Source organism: Canis aureus, chromosome 26, assembly GCF_053574225.1.
Source record: "Canis aureus isolate CA01 chromosome 26, VMU_Caureus_v.1.0, whole genome shotgun sequence".
NCBI lineage: Eukaryota > Metazoa > Chordata > Mammalia > Carnivora > Canidae > Canis > Canis aureus.
This window is the reverse complement of record NC_135636.1, coordinates 25,025,862-25,048,273: the sequence shown is the minus strand read 5'-3', so window position 1 is coordinate 25,048,273 and position 22,412 is coordinate 25,025,862. Positions and strand designations below refer to the sequence as shown.

The window sequence follows — 22,412 nt, the reverse complement described above, 5'->3', positions numbered from 1 at the left end:
GCGGCACTAAACTGCTGGGCCACCAGGGCTGCCCAGGGTTTCCGGGTTCTGTGTTTGGGCAGTGAGTGGTTCCTGTAATCACTCTGTCCAAACCTCAATGACCCCTTGCCATAGGCCCTGGCATCTGGACGGAAGATGAACGTGCCTGTCCTGAATCCAAGTCAGCTAGACTTGGGATCAAGTATTGGCGTCTGCCTCTCCCTGGCTGTGTGACCTTTCAAACTCACTTCCCACCTCTGAATCTTTGTTTCTTCATCTGCAAAATGGGGACAGTAGTAATCCCCTCCTCAGAAAGGTGTTGTGGGAATTATAAGATATGTGTGTGGGTGAGGGCCCACACATGTACAGCACAATGAAAATGCTGAACATCCCAGCCATTGTTATTCATGATATGCAGGAAGGAGGAGAGGTGGCATTTGCGTAAGAAGAAGGATTTATTATTATAAAGCAAGTGTCCTTTCGACAGTGTGGGGAAGGCACAACCCCATTCCTAAATGTTTAATAGTAGGAAACTCTTGAAACCTTCATTTCCTGGGGTCCAAATGTAACACACCCAGATCATATAAAAAATTGTGTTCGTGGCATTTTAACTTTCTGTAACTTCCTCGGGACCCCCTATCATCCTGGTTGTCAGGAAGGAAAGCTTATTTATATTTGCCAATTAAAGCAATCCCAGGATCTTCAGAGTTCTGTTAGTCTCTTCAGCAGCAGTGTCTGGGCTCAAATTGTGGCTTTATCCATCATGACTATCATTTGAGCACTTTGTGCCTCAGTTTCCTGATCTGTAAGACAGGAATAAAAATATGGTTGCACGTATGAGGTGGAGTGAGCATTGTATATGCTACCATCATTCTCTGAGTTAGTTTAACTCTGTTATTTTTTTTTCTGAAAAAAAAAAGAAAAGAAAAAACCCCTCAAGCTTCCAATGCTTCCCTTCCTCCTTCTTACTTCAGGTGGTCTTGGGTGTAGAAAAGGCTAAAGTTTCTTTCCGGGCAGAGTGGTGGGCCTTGGGTCTGAGTTCTGTCTCAGGGCCTGGTGTCTGCTATGGGGAGGTCAGTTTGGCCTGGCCCCTGAGCACTTTGTACAGGGTCTCCTGAGGTGTGGCTGGTCCTGTCTTCTAAATCCCATTGCTCTTTCTGCTTGTTCTGCTTTTTAGGAGACCTAGATATTGGAGCCTCTTTGAACTAACCATAGCCCTAGAAGATTCCATCAGCCCCTTAGCCCCTCCGTGTCATTCTCCCAGGGGAGCTTTTAAATCGCCTGCACATCTGCCTGGTTTCCTTTTCCACTATTTCTTTTCTTCTCGAGAGTTACTTAAAATTAATTTTATTTATTTTAATAGGTAAAGTAGTGTATTGGTTAGCTATCGCTGTGTAACAGACCACCCCCAAAATGCAATGGTCTAAAACAATAACCATTTATTTAACTGGTGACTCTATGAGTTGACAATTTTGCCTGGGCTCAGCTCCAAGGTTCTCATTGCAGCTGGTTTTGGCTAGGATCGCTGCTGCATTTGAAATTAGCAGCAGGCTGGCGAGGTGACTGCTGCTGCGGTTGGCTGACTATCGCCTGGACCCCCTCAGCTCTCTTCCACGTGGTCTCTCATTCTCCAGGAGGCTAGTCTGGCTTGTTCACATGAGAGGGGCAGTGTATGGAGAGAGCAGAAGTTGCAAGATCACAGAAGTGTCACTCCTGCCACATTCTTTTGGCTGAAGCAAATCACAGACCAGATCAGATAGAAGGGATGGAAGGCAGATCGCACCTCTTGATAGAAGGAGCTGCAAAATCATATTGCCAAGGGTGTGGATGTAGGGAAGGGGTAGAGAATTGTGGACAGGGCACCAGGGTTGCTCAGTGGTTGAGTGCCTTTGGCTCAGAGTGTGATCCCGGGGTCCTGGGATCGAGTCCTTCATTGGGCTCCCCGCAGGGAGCCTGCTTTACCCTCTGCCTATGTCTCTGCCTCTCTCTCTCTGTGTCTCTCATGAATAAATGAATAAAAATCTTAAAAAAAAAAGAATGGTGAACATTCTGGTAATTTACCTACCACGGGCATCTACAGGGTGGAGAATTCACAGGATTCAAAATCTCCTTTATAGGGCTCCCAGATATCACCTTCCTTGGGGTTCGGCTATGGTTACCACTTTTGGAACTTTCAAGTCCTGCACTCTTTTTGATCTATTTCTCAGAAGCCAGGTTGGACATGGCCCCTGTGGCCCCCTGGATACCCTAGAAAGCCAGGCCATGGTCCTTTCTGCTCTAGGAATCTCTAAACATAGCTGGGGTTTCTATTACTCCATCCCCTGCCCTGAGTTCTGACCCCAGGGCATGGGGGTGCCGGGGCCCCTGGTGTCTCAACGCCTGTTCTTCTCCCTCTTTTTCTCACCACCCTTCACTAAAGTCCTAAGGGGGGCATTCCCCTTCTTTTCCTCTGCAGGGACTTTCCTAACCTCAGCCCTCTCCTGAACACATGATCTTTGTTCTAGCTAGTTGCCTTCCTGGCCCCCTTCCCCAGGCAACAAATCTCAGGCTCTAGCTTTGGTAAGGGACAGAGCTACGCAGCAAGGAACCTGACTCCTGGGAGAGGGAGAAATGCACAAGAAAGTGCTTCAAAAATATTAGTCCTGGGGGATCCCTGGGTGGCTCAGCGGTTTAGCGCCTGCCTTTCGCCCAGGGTGCGATCCTGGAGTCCCAGGATCAAATCCCGCATCGGGCTCCGGGCATGGAGCCTGCTTCTCCCTCTGCCTGTGTCTCTGACTCTCTCTCTATGTCTATAATAAATAAATAAATAAATCTTAAAAAAAATTAGTCCTGTCCCCACTTATCTGTAACATGGACCCACACACAGCAGGGGGAGGGGCAATGGCTCCCCATAAGGGTTCAGCAAGGGTCAGGGTGCTGGGCAGTCACAGGCAGTGATTGTAACTAGCTGGAGGAGTTAGCCCAATGTATTTTCAACAGGTGCTTGAATGAAACACATCTATACTTTTTTAAAAAAAGGTTTTATTTATTCATGAGAGACACAGAGAGAGAGCATGAGGCAGAGATATAGGCAGAGGAAGAAGCAGGCTCTATGCAGGGAGCCCAGTGTGGGACTTGATCCCGGGACTCCAGGATCAGGCCCTGAGCCAAAGGCAGATGCTTAACTACTGAACCACCCAGGCGTCCCAAAATACATCTATACTTATCCTGGCTTTTGTTTTTCTCCCCACCCACCAAAGAAAAATGAAACTTTGTTAAAACTACAGCTTCTTCAATGTTTACTGCAAAACGAAAAATGTAGTAAGCAAGTCTAGGGAAAACATTCAATCTCCTAGGCAATCGAAGAAATGCCAGTTTAAAAACAAACACCAATTTAAAAAGCAGCAATATTGGTGTTCTTGTGATCAGGTTTTATCTCCATTCCTTTCTCTGTTCTCCTCTTTCTCAGAATCCCATTTTTCCAGAGCTCTTTGCCAGCATTGCTCTGGATTAGGTTCTGCCCAGGGGAGGTGTTTGCATTAGATTTAGAAACTGAGTGAGGAGAGGCATGGTTTCCCCTCTAGAAATGGAGAGAGGCAGATGCGGAGCATCAGCAGATGGTGAACATGAAGGTTGCAGGGGTCCCCAGGCTCCCCTCCGTAAACCACCTGTAAACCACAGGCAGCTGTCATCACTGGTGGCGCTTCCCGGGCATCTTGCAGATTCCTGATTCTCCAGGTGCTAGCAGTGAGCTTGGGAGCTAAGGCAGTGAGGATTTCCAATGGTCTGTAAGCGCCAAATCCCACATTTCTCCAGGAAACAAACAAGGATGCATGTTTTTTTATGGCCTAACCTTGAAAGTCAACCAGTATGATTTTTGCCATTCTCATCATTTGGGATTATTTGATATCTCATTAATACTGAAGCCTCTGAGGTCCTTGAATCTGACTTTCTACTATTTGCAACTTGTCCTGTCCTTGGCTTGGTTTGCCTTTCTTGTTCCTTGTCCTATTTTATGTCAAATCCCATGACATGCTCATTGGTGTTGTTTGAAGGTTTATGAGGTATCACACACATAGTACTATATGCATGTGCACAAGTATTGTGCACGGCTCACTGAATTTTTAGACTTTATATATCTGGATACACCTGTGTAATCACCACCATGAGACATAGAAGGATCTTTCTTGTTCCTTCCCATTCAATCTCTGTGTAAAAGCCCTGACAGTTGTGTGAGAGCAGCAAACTGTGACCTGCCTCTTCTTACAAGGGCACAGATCCCTTTCCTGAGGACTACACCCTCATGACCTAGTTACCTCTCAAAGGCTCCACCTCCTAACACCATCACACTGGGAGTTAGACTTCAACTTAAGAATTTGAGGAGGACACAAATATTCTGTCCATGGCAAATGGCAGTTCAATGGGAGTGTGAGCTACCCAAGCAGACAGCAGGTGCGTGTTTCCAGGATGTTGGGGAAGATCATTGGACAGATGTGGCCATCCATTGACCTGTGAGCTGGACCTGGGCACTGGGAAGCTCCATACCTCCCCCTGTCCTTGGAATATGGGCTCCACTTGCCTTTCCTGCTTCCAGAAGCTGCTCCAAGGACATAGCCTTGAGATAGTAATGCCATGGTAACATTTGTAAGGCATATGTGACTGAACCAGTTAAAGCCACTATAGAAACTTTGAAGATTGGACAGTGGGATGCGGGGATCCATTCATCTCGCTGCCACCCGAGACAAGTCTTGTATGTAATTTCCTTTTGCTTAGCTCTGGGCATGAAGCCTGCTTAAGATTTTCTCTCTCTCTCCCTCTGCGCCACACCCCCTTTTGTGCTCCAAACAAACAAACAAACAAACAAACCTGCTGTCTACCAGTCTGGAGTGGCCTCCCTGTTTCTTTGGTCTTTCCCTGCCCTCTGTGCTTTTGGAGGCCAGTTTCAGATTACCCTGGGGAAGTTCCCCGAAAGGGTTGTGAACAGTTGCTGCTTTTTTTTTTCTTTTTTGTAACGCAACTGCCTGACTGGTTTTCCATTTTTCATTCTCACCCATGGTGTACAGGGTTCCAATTTCTTCACATCCTCACCTGCACTTCTGTCCCTTTAAATAGTGGCCATCCTCATAGATGGGAGAGGGTAGCTAGCTCATGGCGGTTTTGATTCACATTTCTGCTTGGAGATGTTGACCATCTGTTTTCATATGCTTGTTGGCTATTTGTATGTCTTCTTCAGAGAAATGTTTTTTCAAATCCTTATCCTTGCCCATTTTTGATCAGGTTATTCTTGTTGATTTGTGTAAGTTTTTTTTTTTTTAAGATTTTATTTATTTATTTATTTATTTATTTATTTATTTATTTATTTATTTATGAGAGAGAGAGAGAGAGAGGGAGAGAGAGAGAGGCAGAGACGCAGGCAGAGGGAGAAGCAGGCTCCATGCAGGAAGCCTGACATGGGACTCGATCCAGGTCTCCAGGATCACACCCTGGACTGAAGGTGATACTAAACTGCTGAGCCACCCGGGCTGCCCTGATTTGTGTAAGCTTCTTATGTGTTCTAGATATTAACCCCTTATAGATACATGATTTGCAAATTTTTTCTTCCATTCCGCAGGCTCTTTTTTCTCTTTTTTTTTATAAGATTTTTATTTATTCATGACACACACACACACACACACACACACAGGCAGAGACACAGGCAGAGGGAGAAGCAGGCTCCATGCAGGGAGCCCAACATGGGACTCCATCCCGGGTCTCCAGGATCAGGCCCTGGGCTAAAGGTGGCGCTAAACTGCTGAGCCACCTGGGCTGCCCCTCCAACTGTTTTTCATGGAACACATTATTTTCTCTCTTCCCACATTTTAATAATGGAAGAGTGTTGGAAATTTGTAGGAACAAGGCACATAGAGATTTGGTGTTTTGTGTGGTTGAGAAAATTGATGTTTTATGTGTTTGGATGCATTAGATATTTTCCCGTAAAGTCAAATTGATGTTTATTTAAAAAAAAGAAAAGAAACTAAATAACTTTATACAATATCCCCACATTGTTGTAGCCTTTTCATCTTTTTATATACATATTGAGCTATAACTGACCCAGCATAAAGTTCACCTGTTTAGAGTGCACAGTTCAATGGTATATATTCAGAGTTGAGATGCATTGGACTTTATTTTATTTTGTGATTTTTAAAATAAATTTATTTTTTATTGGTGTTCAACTTGCCAACATATAGAATAACACCCAGTGCTCATCCTGTCAATTGCCCACCTCAGTGCCCGTCACTCAGTCACCCCCACCCCCTGCCCACCTCCCCTTCCACCACCCCTAGTTCGTTTCCCAGAGTTAGGAGTCTTTCATGTTCTGTATGTATAAACTTCTGACAATGTAGTCATAAAATGTGCCTGTTGGTGTCACTGCAGAGCTCTGCAGCCCAGTTCTTTTTTTTTTTATTTTTTTATTTTTTATTGGTGTTCAATTTACTAACATACAGAATAACCCCCAGTGCCCGTCACCCATTCACTCCCACCCCCCGCCCTCCTCCCCTTCCACCACCCCTAGTTCGTTTCCCAGAGTTAGCAGTCTTTACGTTCTGTCTCCCTTTCTGATATTTCCCACACATTTCTTCCCGCTTCCCTTATATTCCCTTTCACTATTATTTATATTCCCCAACTGAATGAGAACATATAATGTTTGTCCTTCTCCGACTGGCTTACTTCACTCAGCATGATACCCTCCAGTTCCATCCACGTTGAAGCAAATGGTGGGTATTTGTCCCAGTTCTTTACTGATGCCTTTCTCTCAATGTTCTGTACTTTATCGTGGCCAAGTTGGGCACAGGTAAATGTAATGCATCTGTCTCAAGGGAGATTGTCATTGCAGAAATAGAGCATAAATTCATCTTTGAGTTTCCAAAGCTGAGCTCCAGATGAAAGATGTGAAAGTTTGGTAAAACACAGTCTCCTGTAGAGGCAGTCTGTCCCTATTTCCTCCCATCCCCTTATACACATTTCTGAGACTTTGCAACATTGCCCCATCTGTCGGGGAGAGGATGGGAGATGGAGGTAACAAACACTGGTGGGGTTCTGGGAAGGGTCCTGTGACCTGCTCCTCCTGAAAACCACAGCTCCAATTTGGATGGATTGGAGAGTCAGGACTCAGGCCTTCCTTCTTGGTGACATGGCTTGTGGAGTTCCTGCCCCGGTCTGGCCCGGCAGTGGAAGAACAGATCTGGATATGTGCTTTGCCTGAGTGGAGAGGACTTGAAACCACCCTGCAGAGTTTCCTGGGGTCCCAGAGTAGCCAGATTTTCTAATGTGCTGAGGAGGATTGTGGGCAAAGCTGAAAGCCAGCAGATGTAGGGAAGCCCTGAGATCAGGAAAAAGTTAATTCTAGGGTCCCTTGTATGTCTGTAGTTAAAGTTAGCACAGGGTGATGGACGTGCTAGCACATGCTGGCATAGACTGAAGTCACAGAGGCAACTTAGATACTACTGGGGATGGAGAGATTGAGGGAAGCCTGATTTGATGGAGGATAACCTGAATATCAAGATTAAGTCCCTGGAAAGGGTGCTTAAAATAAATATTATGTTAAATCATGGAAAAGTTAAAAAATGTAATACTTTAATAAAAAAGATTTTATTTATTTATTTGAGAGAGAGAGAGATAGAACATGAGTGAGAGAGGGACAAGCAGATTCCTTGCTGAATGTGGAGCCTGATGCGGGGCTCAGTACCGGAACCCTGAGATCATGACCTGTGCCAAAGTCAGATGGTTAACCGACTGAGCCACCCAGGTGCACCCCCCCAATGTAATACTTTTTGCACACTTGGAATGGTGGCTTGAGAGTTGCATCAAAATTTAGTTGCATTAGGTTAATCATGTTACCTAATTTCTCCAAGACACACACAACTTCCCTGTTTGTCAGCAGGGGGTTGGGAGGAAAGGTTGGACTAGGTGTATCAGGAGCTTTTCCAGCTCAGCTTGATCAGGATGTGTGTCAGCATCTCTCAGCTGTTTCACTGCCCACTTGTGAATATTTTTCTTATATGTTATTTCTTAGCGTTCCTCTCCCCAGTGTCCAGTGAGATTATCGAGAGTCACCAGGCTAGCCCAGGGTGATAAGAGAAGGGGGACATTCTCAGCCCCAGCAGAGATCATATGAAAATGCAAAAGAAAAAATATATACAATCCTGCCATCATGATAGATGAAATATTTTGTCCTTCTGCTCCCCTTTCCAAGTCATGCCTATGGGTACTCCTTTTGTACCAGAGCCTAGAGTCTATGTTGTGTCCAAGGACTTTTAGGAGGCAAGAAGGATGGAGAAGAAAAAGCTGCCCTAGCAACCAGCTTTACAGACCCCATGACTCTAAAAATATCTCTCCAGCTCTGACCCTTCTCTTGAACCTAAGACCTATATGTTCATCTGCCTACTCAACATTGGCACTTGGATGATGAACAAACATTGTATTTAACATGTTCATTTAAGATGTTCAAAACTTGCTTTCCTAGGAGTCATAGTGATTTCTAAAAATGTATATCTGATCTTATAATTTATTCTGTGGATTAAAACTCTCTAATGTCTTTCTTTTTTGAGTGAAATTCAAACCCCCATCATGGCCAACAGCCCTGTGTGATTGTCTCCTGCCCATCTCCTCAGCATTGCTCCATGTCCCACTACTCTCCAATGCCAGCCCCACTGGCCTGCTCCCCCTTCAGGGGAGGTTCCAAATTCCTTCATAGCTTAGGTCTTGGTGCAATGGGTTCTGATAACAGGAGTTTATTTCCCCAGGCTCTGGCAACTTTCAGATAGCAGCTCAAATATTCCCTTTTCAGAAAGGCTTTCAATACTGTTCTTTCTGTCTTTCTTTTAAGATTTTACCTATTTATTTGCGAGAGAGAGAGAGCAAGTAAGAGAAAAGCATGAGTGGGATAAGGGGCAGAGGGAGAAGCAGACTCCCCACTGAGCAGGGAGCCCAATCCCAGGGGCTCAATCCCAGGACCCCCAGGATCATGACCTGAGCTGAGGGCAGAAGCTTAACTGACTGAACCACCCAGGCGCACCTCTACTATTCTTTCTAGATAGCTACCACTTAATTCCTGATTCCGTGGAGCTGTCATTGCAATCTGCAGTATTTGTGCACCCCTTTATTTTCTTCAGGACACATATCACATTCTTCTTCCTTCCTTACTAACTTCTCCCTTCCTCCCTTCCTCCCTGACATCTTCCCCCCATTGTCCTTCCCTCTTTTCCTTCTTTGTAACTGTCCTCATTTGACTGTAAACTCCACAAAGGTAGGGACCATCCCTACCAGTGTTCACCAGTGTTTCCTCTGTGTTGAAACAGTGCCTGCTACAGAGTATAAACTTAGTAATGTTTGTGAGATAAGTGAAGGCATTATCTTCTTTGCAATGAGGCATTATTTGTGTGGAAGCTCTGGCTTGCTCAGGACATGAGCTTTCTCTGAAAGGAAGAGGCATCTTTATTTATGTTCAAGCTGGGACTCTTCTGACAGCTTCCTTTTCCCTCTAGTGTCAAGGTATGAGACACTGGGATAGTCACTGTCACCTTCTCGAGGTAGGACTTGGATTGAGGAACTATCTGAAATTGTTTTTTTTAATGTATTTTTAAAATTGAACTATAATGGATACCTGAAATTTTCTTTTCTTTTTTTTTTTTAAGATTTTATTTATTTATTCATGAGAGAGAGAGAGAGACAGAGACACAGGCAGAAGAAGCAGGCTCCATGCAGGGAACCCGACTTGGGCCTGGATCCCGGGTCTCCAGGATCACACCCCGGGCCGAAGGCGGAGCTAAACCATTGAGCCACCAGGGCTGCCCGGATATCCGAAATTTTTGAGCAAATGTTTGGCAAAGACCATTCTGAGGTCTGTGTAGTATATGGATTGGAGACTCTAGAGTGAGAATCTTGAGGAGGCTATTTGTGTGACCTAGGTACATGCTGATTGGGGTCTGAGCAATGTGAAGATGGACAGGACGGAGAAGTCATGGGACTTGGTACCCAGGGTGTCTAGGACACAAAATATGACGTGGCAAGTCTTTGCTGTCCTTGATGAACCCAGAGAGTGTCTCTAAATTTTGCTTGCTCCCTAGGCACTTTACTGTTTCATCCTTCTCCTGGCCCTGCTTCTGGGGGTGGGGGTGGGGGGCGGGGAGCTATGGGGCAAGGAGGCCAGGGCAACCCAGAGCTCCCAGCATGAGAGGCTGGGGATGGGGATATTGAAGTGGAAGCTGCTCTACTGTGAGTAGAAATTGTTGAAGAGGAGATTCATGTCTGAGGGGTAATGTAGTTTGGGGTTCAGCCCCTCCAACTCTGTGACTACAAAGATTCAAGGCCACAGTGAAACAAACGCAGTAGGATGCCTATTTCCCCTAGGTATATTGATCTTTCTATAGAGAGCCTTTTTCCAGAAGTTGGCCTACACTTCCTCCCCCAGATCTTTACCAGGGCCATTTTTTTTTCTTTTTTTTTTTTTTTAAATTGGAGTTCAATTTGCCAACATATAGCATAACACCCAGTGCTCATCCCGCCAAGTGCCCCCCTCAGTGCCCATCACCCAGTCACCCCAACCCCCCTTCCACTACTCCTTGTTCATTTCCCAGAGGTAGGTGTCTCTCATGTTTTGTCACCTTCACTGATATTTTCACTCATTTTCTCTCCTTTCCCTTTATTCCCTTTCACTAATTTTTATATTCTCCAAATGAATGAGACCATATAATGTTTGTCCTTTTCCGATTGACTTATTTCACTCAGCATAATACCCTCCAGGTCCCTCCATGTCGAAGCAAATAGTGGGTATTTGTCGTTTCTAATGGCTGAGTAATATTCCATTGTATACATAGACCACATCTTTATCCATTCATCTTTTGATGGACACCGAGGCTCCCAGGGCTGTTTTGGGACTAAGGACTAACCCTAGATCCACTCCACGACTGGAAAAGTGCAGGTGTCCTTCCTTTCTGTTCCCTATAGAGGTACAGAGTGGGATTTAGTGTAGAACACAGGACTGAAAGATTGGGAAGCAGTAGAATGATGATGAGTTAAAGTCTCCCCATCTGCCCATAGACAGTAGGCAGTATAGCTCCCTGGAAACCACCGAGTAAAGCTGGGTTTGAGTCTGAATTTTTTTGGTTCCATAATGTGTTATCTGAGTCATACTGAGTAGGTTTCTTCAGATCCCTCACCTGCAAATTGGGGAATGGTGCACATCTTGTGGGACTAGTATAAATAGGACTGTATGTGAAGTGCTGGACCTGGGGTGACTATGCTCTCCTCCTAATGTGGATTCATAAATGTCATAATAGGAAGGGAACTTGGGGGCTCTTTAGGTATTGTCTTTCCATTTATTTTTCCTTTGGATCTTAAGTACATAGAATTATACCTATCATAATTCTAGCTTCATGACACACTCATCATTGATCCATGCAGGACCCTCTTTTATTAATCTACTTACCCATCTATCCATCCATATACTCTCTCCCTCCATCCCTTCCTTCCAATAATCAGTCCATCTACCTATCTACTGACATATCTATTTATCAACTTACACTGTTATTCTATTTTTAAATTTATAATGATATACACATTCATGAAGCTACCACTCAGAATGGAAGCTAGAATCCTGATATTAACTTCCAACTACCTATACATAACCACCCTTTTCATCCTTTTCCCTTCCCCTACCTCAGGCTACCATTTAAAATCTTGAGTTCAGGGATGCCTGGGTGGGTCAGTGGTTTAGTGTCTGCCTTCGGCCCAGGGCGTGATCCTGGAGTCCTGGGATCGAGTCCCACATTGGGTTCCCTGCATGGAGCCTGCTTCTCCCTCTGCCAGTGTCTCTACCATTCTCTCCCTCTCTCTCTATCTCTTTCTCTGTCTTTCATGAGTAAATAAATAAAATATTTAAAAAATCTTGAGTTCATCTATTTTGAAAAAATATGGGTTTATAATATTTATATGTATCCCTAAAAACCATTTGTTAGCTGTTTTTAGCTTTAGAAACATAATATCATGCTGTATGAAATCTTTTAGGTCTTATTCACTCCTAGTATTGTTTTTGCTAAGATTTATCCACATTACTGTATGCAGCTATAGTTCATCCACTTTTATTGCTCTATAACATTCCGTTCTGTGATTATACTAAATTATTTGCCCATCATCCTGTGGCTGTACATTTGGATTGTTTTGTCAGGTTTTTCTAATTTGAAACCATGCTAACACACACACACACACACACACACACACACACACACACATACTTGAATATACCTCCTGGAGCACATGTGAAAGAGTTTCTTTGGGATATATATAACTCAAAGGCAGAAATAGCAGGTTATGGAGTATGTGAATGTTCAAGTTCAAATTTTCCAAGCTGTTTTCCAAAAGCAGCTGTGCCACTTGACATACCCATCAGCAACATGAGAAAGAGTCAATGGCTTCTTTATTTTTTCTATGTAGGGAGCAAGTGGTGTCTCAGGGTGGTTTTGCTTTGGTTTTTCCCGATTACTAATGAGATTGGACATCTCTTTATATGTTTATTGGCCATAGATGTTTCTTATAACATTTTAATGATGGAGCTGTAAAAGTCTCATGCACAACAGGCTTTCCTTGAGGAGTCTGGGAGGGGCCTTCAGAATTGCAGGTTTGTGTGCCTCCCTGGGTAGGAGCTTAATTTGCCTCTTCTGGATTTCTTGCTCAGGGTAATGGACTTCATGCCCAGAATCCCCAGAGAAACTGCTGTCCATAGGATGTGAAAGGCTACCTCTCAGCCTTTCCCAGTCCAGGCTCTCATCCTTTCTGTGGGCTGCAAGAGACAGGGAGGGACAGCCAGAGCTAGACAGGTCTCAGGAGGCTGGTGGGACAGGAGAAGCTTTGGTAGTGGCTGCAGGCTTCATGGCAAGTGCTGTTCCTGGATCAGTTCTCCTAAATAAAACAGGAGGGACTGAGGCTCCTGTGTCACTGTGGAGGGCCTTGTGGTACCTGTGACCTGTAGGGGAAGCAGGGAGCTGGGGCAAAGCCCTTGTTCTCAGGCTTCTCTTCATAGATCACCCCAAGAGTGTAGTTTCCATATTAAGTATCCTTCCTGGGGTGCTACCCCTGCCCAGAACAGGGAAGCCTGCATCTTTGTGCATCTTCAGCCTGGAACTGTGAGGGGCAGAGGGGAAGATTGAAAGGATTGGGGCACAGTTCTTAGAGACACTCTGGATTCCACATACCTTCAAGGTCGGTATGAAATGGCTTCTTCTCACAGTGCCCCCTGTTGGCCTGGAGTATCCCTGCCCCTGGAAACCCAACCTCTCTCTGAGGTCCCCCTTACCTGGAAGGGAATCTCCTCTTGAGGACACAGATGGTGCAAAGTGCAGTGAGGGAAAACAACTTCCAGCCAAGCAGGATGAGGGTCCCAGAGGGGGCGCTGAATGCTCTGGCTTCTGGAAAGATATGGGGACGAACTTGGCTTCCGGCTCTCACCTCTCAACCCTTAGGCAGGCCTAGCCTCACCTAAGACTCCGGTCTCAAGACTCAGCCGGAGAAGGAATCCCCTCACCTCTCTAAGCCTCATTTCATAATCTTTAAAATGGGGATGATAAAACGTACCTCAGGATGTCTCGGTATCAAATGAGAGCACCCTAATAGGTGCTCGGTAATTGTTGAATCCCAATGGCTTTGGACAGGGTGGGTGAAAATGGGGGAAGATAGTTCAGATGAATTTAGCTATTCACTGGAAGAGCTGGTGCCAGAAGTGTGCAGTCAGGATCCAGCTGGGTGATGAAAGCAGGCAGCAGCCTCTGGGACCAAACAGCACCCTCAGCAGAGGTTGCTCTAATTGCTGTCCCATTTATTAAAGAATATTGTTATTTATTTATTCATGAGAGACATACAAAGAGAGTCAGAGACACAGGTAGAGGGAGAAGCAGGCTCCATGCAGGAAGCCTGACATGGGACTTGATCCTGGGTCTCCAGGATCACACCCTGGGCTGGAGGCAGCGCTAAACCACTGAGCCACCCGGGCTGCCCTGTCCCATTTTATAGATGAAGGAACTGAGTTACAGGAAGGTGAAGTGACTTCCTTAAAGTCACGCATGACAGACATGGCAGAGCCATCATATGAACCTGGCCTGTTGGTGTCCAGGTCTGGAACTTTCACTGCTTGGTTATTCCCCCCCCTACTCACCCCAACATGCTGGCTCACCTCTGAACTCACTCAGTTGCATGCTGGCCTGGACTGGTGGCTGGGCCTCTTGCCACACTTGGCAGGTGAACTGTGCTTTGTCCTCAGAGGTGTAGACCAGGATATGACTGTCTTGGTTGAATGTGCCATCTGGGTTCTTGGTGAGCACGGAAGCCTCACAGGCCTTAAGGCCTTTGTTCATCTCTGGCCAGGTGCTTTGTATGACTTCAGGGTAGAACCTTTGGATGTGGCAAGTGAGTATGGCCAGCTGAAGGCTTGGAACCTGGTGTGCTGATATAGTCACTGTGGGTATAACTGAAACAACAGCCCTTCCTTTGTTCCTTCCTTCCCTCAAGCAAAAGATGTTCAAGGAGCATCCTTAGCTTTCCAACCCTGGTTCTTGGGATAGAGCAGCGAGCAAGACTATCCCTGCCTCACAGAGCTCCTGCTCTTCTATGAAGGACATAGAAGGAGAAAAGCAGGGACATGATCCTCATACGGGTTCTGAGAACCTACACAGGATCAATTGACCTGGTCTGGAGATGGGGCATATTAGGGAAGAGTTTCTGAAAGAAGTGACCTTTCAGCAGAAATAAGAGAGATGAATAGGAGTTAACTGCATGTGGCAGATTGTGTTTTCCAAAAATGGCCACAGCAAGTCCCCACATGTCTTCCAGAACCTTGCCATTCCCCATTGGAAAGGGAGTCTACTTCTGCCCTGGAATCTGGGTGGGACTTTGTGACTGCCTGACGAAGAGTATAGCAGAGCTGACACTGTAATTTCCAAAGGTCGGTTATCAAAGTTGGTGTGACTTCCACTTTGGACTCTTGGGACATTCACTTTTGGAGCTACAAGGATGCTCAAACTAACCCACATGGAAAGATGATCAGGAGAGGCCAATGTCAAAAAGAACAGAAGCCCCAAGCCAATAGCCAGCACCAATGGCCAGGCATGTTAGTGAAGCAGTTTTGAGATGATCTCAGCCCTGGAAACATTGAGGTGAGGTCCCAGACATCATGAAGCAGAGATAAGCCATCTCTGCCAGGCCCTCTCCAAATTCTTGCCCTACAGAATATGTGAGCATAATAATTTGGAGATTTGGAGTAAGTTTAGAAAAATTGGAATATGTTTGGGAATAATTTGCTATGCAGTCCTGCTAACTGGAATATTAGGCGAAGGGACTGGTGGAGGGCCAGAGGAAGGAAGGCTCTGGGAGAGGCCACATGTAGGGAAGTGCCTCTCAGGTAGAGGGAAGGGCATGGGCAGAGGTCCTGAGGTGAAGCCTAGCGTGTCCAAGGGCAGAAAGATGATCAGAATGAGTGAGGGTGAGCATGAGTGAGATGAAGCCAAATTCATAGCCACTGGCCATGAAGACTATCTGCACTTACTGGTCCTACACACTTGCTCCTGGGGGCACATAACAACATCCTAAGGAGCCCATACATTGGTAGTTTAAGACAATTAATTTCCAGCTCCTGAGCCCTCACATGACTCTTTCCTGAAATTGATCTGCCTGAGACTGCCTACTCCTGCCTCTTGCTCCTGCTCCTCAGTCCTTCTCCCAATTTTGCAGAGGGAAGACCTTCCTGCCACACATCCCAAATCTACCTCTGGTGCAGTGACCTTGGGTGACACTCTGGGACACAAAATAAAAGGACAGTTCAAAATCTTGCTGGCTAGAATGCCTACTTTAATCAAAGCATCATAACCTCCCCCATCTTGCTCACTGAGCTGCATCTCCGATAACATTTTAGTGGTTATTTTGATGACTGTTTGTCAAAATTTGTCAGATACTTAGATTGTTTTGATCGATTGTGCAATTCAATCCAAAAGAATTTTTTTTAACACTTAGAGCCTATGGTCATAAGAAACAATTTTAAAAATTCAATTTATATATATATTGAATTTTCTATATAACAAGTTATATATACAATTTATTATATACAATATTCAATACATATATATTTGTGGTAGTTCTATTTTTTCTCATAGTTCTCTATGATATGTATGATGATGTGGTCAATAAGGACTTTCAAATATAGAATATATTTACAGTAGGATAAAGTTCTCCCCAGGAATTAGAATGGAAATACAAATTTAGGAAGTAAAAAGAAAATTATAAAATTTCTGATTATTCAAGAAGAGCTTGTTTATGTCTATTGTAATGGATGATGGTGGAAATCAAAGCAATATGACTTTACTTTTCCATTGAACATTTCAGAGAGATGTAACATTTGAAATATCCCAGGGGAGGGGGATCCCTGGGTGGTTCAGTGGTTTAGCGCCTGCCTTCAGCCCAGGGCGTGATCCTGGAGTCCTGGGATCAAGTCCCACATCGGGCTCCCAGTATGGAGCCTGCTTCTCCCTTTGCCTGTGTCTCTGCCTCTCTCTCTCTCTCTCTCTCTCTCTCTCTCTCTCTCCCTCTCTCTCATGAATAAATAAAATCTTTTTTTTTTTTTAAAGAAATATCCCAGGGGTTCTGGCCCTTGCAACTATTTAAGTCTGTGATGAACAATTTTATTTTATTTTATTTTCTAAGATTTTATTCATTTAAGAGAGAGAGAGAGAGGGAAAGAGAGAGAGAGAGAAAGAGAAAACAGGAGCAGGGGGAGGGGCAGAGGGGGAGGGAGAAGCAGGCTCCCCACTGAGCAGGGAACCAATGTGGGACTCCATCCCAGGACCCTGGGATTATAACTTGAGCCAAAGGCAGATGCTTAACTGAGTGAGCCACCCAGGCATCTCGTGATGAACTATTTTAGATGTTACCTTAAAATACATAAGGAACTACATAGTTCTTCACAATTATCTCGGAGTATATGAAAAAAATGTTTAAAGATTTTTGTTGAACATGCTGATAAGGATTTTATTTTGTTTTATTTTTGTAAGAGCAGTGGTGAGCCAGCAAAGGGTTTTAAGCAAAGAAGGGACAAGATCTGCCTCCTTTATAAAATGCGTTTGACTGCTGGGAACTCGGGGGCTGCACTGTCAAGGGTAATGGTAGATATGAGAGAAGGGGCTATGGTGACCAGGTAAGGGATGATGTTGACTTGAACTTGGGGATGAATCTGGGCAGTGGCAGTAAAATGGATGAGGTCAGAGAGACGTGAGAAGTCTATTTGGTTGAACTTGTGATAGATTTGGTAAAATAGGTCTCTGGCTTAGATGGTTGGGTTGATGGTGTGTCTCTTCATTGATATAGGGAAGGACGGGGAACCAGGGGTTTGGAGAGAGTGCAGAAAGCAGCACAATGCCCATCTTGTACTGACCATGATGAAAGCACCTTTCTTGGGGAAGGGGGACCCTGCCTTGCTCTGGTATCTGTGTTGTGTGGGAGGTCTGACATGGTCATCCAAGAGGCGTATTACTGAGTTCAAATTCCATCTCATGAACTTAAAAGCCACGTGACCTTGGACAAGTCATTTTACTTCCCTGCAACTTGATTTCATCATCTGCGTGAAGCAGGGACCCCTAGCTTCTTTGGGATGCTCTAGGTGGAGGCTAGAATTCCATTTCCAGGCTGGAACTCTCTGGTATCCTTATTTATTTATTTATTTATTTATTTATTTATTTATTTATTTATTCTCTGGTATCTTTTGGCTATGTAAGGGCAAACTACTACTTAGGGAGGGAGGCATTTCCAAAATGAGGAGCTAAACTCTTTACCTTGGTACTAAACATGGTCTCCAGTGAGGAGGAGGGTTGCTGTGGAGACCGTGATGCTGTTAATGGGTTTTCTCTTTGCTTTGCTCTGGCTGGCATAGACAGAGAAGGAGCACTGGGGCTCCAGAGCCCTGAAAGGGATGTGCCCATCTACAGGAGGTGAGTGGGGTCTCCGCACTCTGAGGTTGCTGTGGGGTGGTGACTGAGGAGAGCGCAGATCCCTTGCAGACACCCTTGTGAAGACCAGTGAGGGTGATTTCCTTCCTGCGTTGTCCTCTCCCCTGATGTCAGGGTGGGTTTCAAATCCAACGACTGGCAGCAAAGCGATGGTGGTGTGGTGGTTTACACCATAGTGTTAGGAATTTGCAGGGACAATGCAATAGGGGGAAACTTCCTTGCTGTGGCTTGAAGCGCTGTGTGGTCTTGTCCCTGCTTCTCTCTCCAGCCTCTTCCTTCTCCACACACCCTGCTTCCCTGAGCTCTGATCACATGGATCTCTTCCTCCACTCTGCTCTGGCATGTCTCGCTTCCAGTCCCCATTACAAGGCCTTTACACACCCTGTTTTCTCTGCCTGGAACATTCCATCTTTTCCTTGGAGGACCCCCTTTCATCTTTTTGCCGTGGCTCCCCCAAAAAGGCATTTCCTTAGTAAACTACATTTCTCCTGCTTTCATTTATCTTAATACTCAGTTCTTTTCTCTCATAGCACATATTATAAGTTAGAACTATATGGGGCACCTGGGTGGTTCAGTTGGTTAAGCATCCAACTCTTGATTTTGGCTCAGGTCATGATCTCAGGGTCGTGAGATCGAGCCCCTCATCAGACTCTGGGCTTGGCAGAGAGTCTGCTTGGTATTTTCTCTCTCCTACTCCCTCTGCTTCTCCTCTCTCTAATAAGTAAATCTTAGAAAAAAGTTAGAACTGTACAGTTTTTGCATCTTGTTGATGGGGCTTATGTGACTGTGAACTTGGTAGAGCAGAATTAGGTCTGTTCTGTTTACCATGGAATCCTCAGCACCTAGAATAATGTTGCCACATAGCAGATGCTCAGTAAACACTTGTTGAATGAATGAATGAATTTCCACCTCCCAAATATAAGAGAGCAAAGGGGGCTCTGAAAGAGAAGTACCTAACCATGGCATCTTGTAAGAAGAGGATGGTCCTATAAGATAGGGAACCTCATACCTATCTTACAAGAGGTTTGATGAAGAATAAATGGGAGGAGGCAGGTGAAGTGCTCCAAACGGAACCTGTAGTGGTCAGCAAGGGTTGGCCATTTGGGTGGGTGGGGGGATCCTTACCTTGGAGGAATTTGGAGATGTTCACGTGCCTACTGAGGGGGCTCTGCAATGTACTGTGAGCCACTTGGCAGGTGAGCTGGGAGTGGAGTGAGGATAAGTCAAGGGTCACCATGGCTATGCTGATGATAGTGTAGGATGCAGCATCTCCAAGCAGGAAGACCAAGGTCTGAAAGGCGGGAAGCTCCATGCCATTTTCAAACCATTTCAGGTGTATGTTTTTGGGAAAGAAGCCAGTTGACGTGCAGGTGAAATTCACTATCTGGCCTGTGCTGGTCCTGTTGGAGGGGCCAGAAACCTCTGGAAAAGAGGGCTTAGCTTTGATTGAGGCAAAGTTGAGAGAGAAGAGAGAGAAATAAAGATGGCAGGTTACTCTTTAGTTCGATACCCGCCCTTAGGGTTCACCCAGCTCCACTCACCCCAAACTCTCACCTCCAGTCTTCTCCTCTGCGTAATTTTTATTATGACACTTCTTACCATTAACAGTTTGCCAACTGGCCTCACTGACTGCTTCTCAACCCTGCTGTCTGCACTCAACATCAGACCATGGCAATAGTGTTAAAATGCAAATCAGAAATTGTCATTCCCCAACCTCCTTCCCTCCCCCCCTTCCTAAAGTACATTGTTTAAAAAGTCATATAAGGTATAGAATTAAAAACATCAGATCCCTTGCCTCCTCTCCTAGGAAAAAAATGTACAGACCAACCACTTTTAAGTATTTTAGCTGATTCTTTGGATTCTTTCTTTCTTTCTTTCTTTCTTTCTTTCTTTCTTTCTTTCTTTTTTTCATTCTTTTTTCTTTCTTTCTTTCTTTCTTTCTTTCTTTCTTTCTTTCTTTCTTTCTTTCTTTCTTCTTCCTTTTTCTTTCTTTTTTTCCCCTTTTATTGAGAAAGAGAGAGAGAGAGAGAATATGAGTGTGAGCAGGGAGGGGCAAGAGGGAGAAGGAGAGAGAGAATCTCAAGCAGGCTCCACACTTACCATGGAGCCTGACACAGGGTTCAGTCCCATGAACCTGAGATCATGACCCAAGCTGGAATGAAGAGTCAGATGCTTAACCAACTAAGCCATCCAGGTGCCCCCTCTCTGTGTTTCTAAATAAGATGCTTATACCATTATTTGTCTTTTTTTTCAGTTTCATATATTATGAATAGACCTACTACTATGGAAGATGACGGTTTAACTCTCATATATCTCCCTCCACCAAACAGTCACACTTCCTTCCCTTACATCTTCCTATAATAGACACATCAAAATCTTTTATCTTATCAGTATTCAGCATTTATATTTTATGACCAAAGAAGTATTGTTCACAACTGGGCCATGTAATATATCATTATTACATTTCCTTTCTTGCACAACTTCCCCCCCAACCCAGTTTTTATATCTTTCTTTTTTTTTAATAGTTTTTATTTATTGAAGTCATCTCTACATCCAATGTGGGGCTTGAACTCATGACCCTGAGATCAAGAGTCGCATGCTCTTCTGACTGAGCCATCCAGGTGCCCCTAATTGTCCTATACTTTTTATTTGCTTAGTTTTAATGAATCTATGACAAATTCATCCCTAAACTTTCTGCCAGATAAGTATAAGTCCTCCCAGTATGTTTGATATTGCTAAGTAGTGTAGTGAACTTCCGTTTAGGGTACATGAATACCTGAGAGTGTACAAGGACTTTTCAGAGATTATACAGGCTTGGGTTTTAAAAAACCCTTTATTAAAACACAAAGTATAAGGGCTGACTGAGTGGCTCAGTTGGGTAAGCCTCTGATCCTTGATTTTGGCCCAGGTCACGATCTCAGGGTCATGAGATGAGTCAGGCTCCATGCTGGGCATAGAGCCATCTTAAGATCTTTAGATTCTCTCTCTCCCTCTGCCCCTTCTGCTTGCCACTCATGCTCTCTCTCTCTCTAAAAAAAAAAAAGAGTTATTTTTTAAACATAATCAAAATCCATTATCATACTTAAAATTTTATAGTAATTCTCTTATTATTATCTAATACTTTCCAGCATTCAAATTTTCCTGCTTTTATCACAAATATCATTTTATAATTGATTTGTTTGAATCAGGATGTAAACAAGGTCACATGTTACATTTTGTTGCTATGTCTTTTTTTTTTTTTTTTTTTTTTTAAGTAGGCTCCATGTCCAATGTGGGGCTTAACTCAGGACCCTGAGATCAAGAGTTGCATGCTCTACTGACTGAGCCAGCCAGGAGCCCCTCCTCTTATTTTTCTTAATATTTATTTATTGAAAAACCCAAGCCTGCAGGAAAAACCTGCAGAATTTTCCACATTCTGGCATATATTTCTGTGGTATCATATTTTTTAAAAAAGATTTTATTTATTTGACAGAGAGACAGTGTGAGAGAGCACAAGCAGGGGGAGTGGCAGACGCAGAGGGAGAAGCAAACTCTCAGTTGAGCAGGGAGCCTGATGTAGGTAGGGCTCAATCCCAGGACCCTGGGACCATGACCTGAGCCAAAGGCAGATGCTTAACTGACTGAGCCACCCAGGAGCCCCTTCTGTTGTATCATTTCAAACAATCCTCTCTCTCCCATATTTTGCCTGCAGTTGGATCTAAAGGGTCTAGTTGGTTAGATCCCGGTTCACAATTTTGGCAAGAACACCTTGTAGGTGGTTAATTAAGAGGTATGTAGTATCTGGCTGTACTGTCTTTTTATTTTTATTTTATTTTTTAAAAGATTTTATTCATTTATTCATGAGAAACACAGAGAGAGGCAGAGACATAGGCAGAGGGAGAAGCAGGCTCCCCACGAGAAGCCCAATGTGGGACTCGATCCCAGGACCCAGGGATCATGACCTGAGCCAAAGGCAGACACTCAGCCACTGAGCCACCCAGGGGCCCCGCTGCCTCTTTTTATAGTGTGCAGATTGATTAGTGGCTTTGGGTGTTGTCAGATTGATCTGTCTGTGATGAAATTCTCTACTAGCCTTCAGCCTAATGTCTTTAACAAATGTAGGTAATTATTGTCTTGATCCATCATTCCACCAGGAGTTACGCACTGGTGGCTGACTATTGCTACCATTCCTTCTGTTGGTATCAGTTGAAATTATTTTTTTCATTCAACTATTTTTGGTTATTCTGACATATAGTCCATATAGGAAAGGCAGGGAAAATGCCTTTGCTTACTGTCTTTTGGATTTTGGAAAAATGAGTTGGTGCCTTAGTAACCCCCAAAGGTGAGTAATGAAGTTTCTTTTATTTTTGTATCATTATAAAATCATAATTTTTAAACATTTTTGATGGATGTCAATCTACTGTGATTTTTATTCTTTTTAATGCTCAAATCATC

At 44.3% G+C, this 22,412-nt stretch overlaps 1 protein-coding gene and 1 long non-coding RNA gene across 9 annotated transcripts in view; one reads left to right on the top strand and one right to left on the bottom strand.

Annotated features, from left to right (window-relative positions):
- Window positions 1–22,412, top strand: part of LOC144298092 (uncharacterized) — a 38,072-nt gene that overhangs the window by 11,747 nt on the left and 3,913 nt on the right. The gene's annotated exons all lie outside the window — the stretch shown is intronic.
- Window positions 410–22,412, bottom strand: part of LOC144298090 (signal-regulatory protein beta-1-like) — a 31,784-nt gene continuing 9,781 nt past the window's right edge. The window contains exons 3-6 of one of the 8 annotated variants that reach the window (XM_077872505.1): window positions 19,104–19,418; window positions 14,162–14,455; window positions 13,289–13,400; window positions 427–782 (exon numbers count right to left, since the gene is read on the bottom strand). In XM_077872505.1, coding sequence (XP_077728631.1) covers window positions 770–782; window positions 13,289–13,400; window positions 14,162–14,455; window positions 19,104–19,418 — 734 coding nt within the window. In that variant the 3' untranslated portion in view covers window positions 427–769. Of the gene's footprint in view, window positions 783–12,394; window positions 12,959–13,288; window positions 13,401–14,161; window positions 14,456–19,103; window positions 19,419–22,412 lie in introns of those variants that run through there. The other 7 variants (XM_077872502.1, XM_077872503.1, XM_077872504.1 and 4 more) reach the window with 7 other exon arrangements.